The 686-nt window shown below is 63.3% G+C and overlaps 1 protein-coding gene across 2 annotated transcripts in view; it reads left to right on the forward strand.

The window, feature by feature from the left end:
• Window positions 1-481: 481 nt before the first annotated feature.
• Window positions 482-686, forward strand: part of PRKD1 (protein kinase D1) — a 363,742-nt gene continuing 363,537 nt past the window's right edge. For both annotated transcript variants that reach the window (XM_019518928.1, XM_019518930.1), the window contains exon 1: window positions 482-629. In XM_019518928.1, the coding sequence (XP_019374473.1) occupies window positions 612-629 (18 nt within the window). In that variant the 5' untranslated portion in view covers window positions 482-611. The remainder of the gene's footprint in view (window positions 630-686) is intronic.

The following is a 686-nucleotide window of genomic DNA, read 5'->3' on the forward strand; positions in this document are numbered from 1 at the left end:
AAGCAATACTGGTTTTTTGTTTACCTGGCAACAAGCATTTTGTACATCCGCGGTTGTGACATGTAGGGGCCAGATGCAGAATTCAAGAACCGCTCTCTTGGTACCCAAGCTACCCGCCGTTCAGTTCTTCCGCTGACTGCGCCCATTTCTAAGTGGAGGTTAGGAAATGTTGCCACCCAGATCCTGACGCTGGCATTGGCCTCGGAAGGCTTGTGCCATGAGACCTGCCTTGTGCCTTGAAGTTGCCAAGTCTTGAAGTTTCCTAATGTGCCCCGCGCATCCCTCAGATTGGAAGGGATTTTAGGGAGGAAACAGGTGAGCTCTTTATCCCTCGCTCCTTTCCTTCAGCTGCCTCCTGGAGGAGGAGGGGAGCCCCCGAGCCGCGCCGAGCCTGGGAAGGGAAGAAGCAACTCCCCTCCCCCGGGGACAGCCTGCCCCTCCCCCGCCAGTGCGCGCCTGGCTCCGGGGAGGGGGGCGGCCCCAGCGTGTGCGTGCGGGAGGCTGGCGACAGGTTTCAGCTCCTACTTGGCGGCGGATGCTGCCGCCGAGCGCTGCTCCCCAGCCCAGCAGAGCCCGCACCCGGCAGGGGCACAGCCGGGCTCGGCAGCAGCATGAAAGCGGCGCTCAAGGTACCGGCCCGGCTGCAGCAGGGGAGGATGCGGCGGGCTGCCCGCTCTCCCCCCGCG

This window comes from Gavialis gangeticus, unplaced genomic scaffold (genome assembly GCF_001723915.1).
Source record: "Gavialis gangeticus isolate Ggan-Ray unplaced genomic scaffold, GavGan_comp1, whole genome shotgun sequence".
Lineage (NCBI taxonomy): Eukaryota > Metazoa > Chordata > Crocodylia > Gavialidae > Gavialis > Gavialis gangeticus.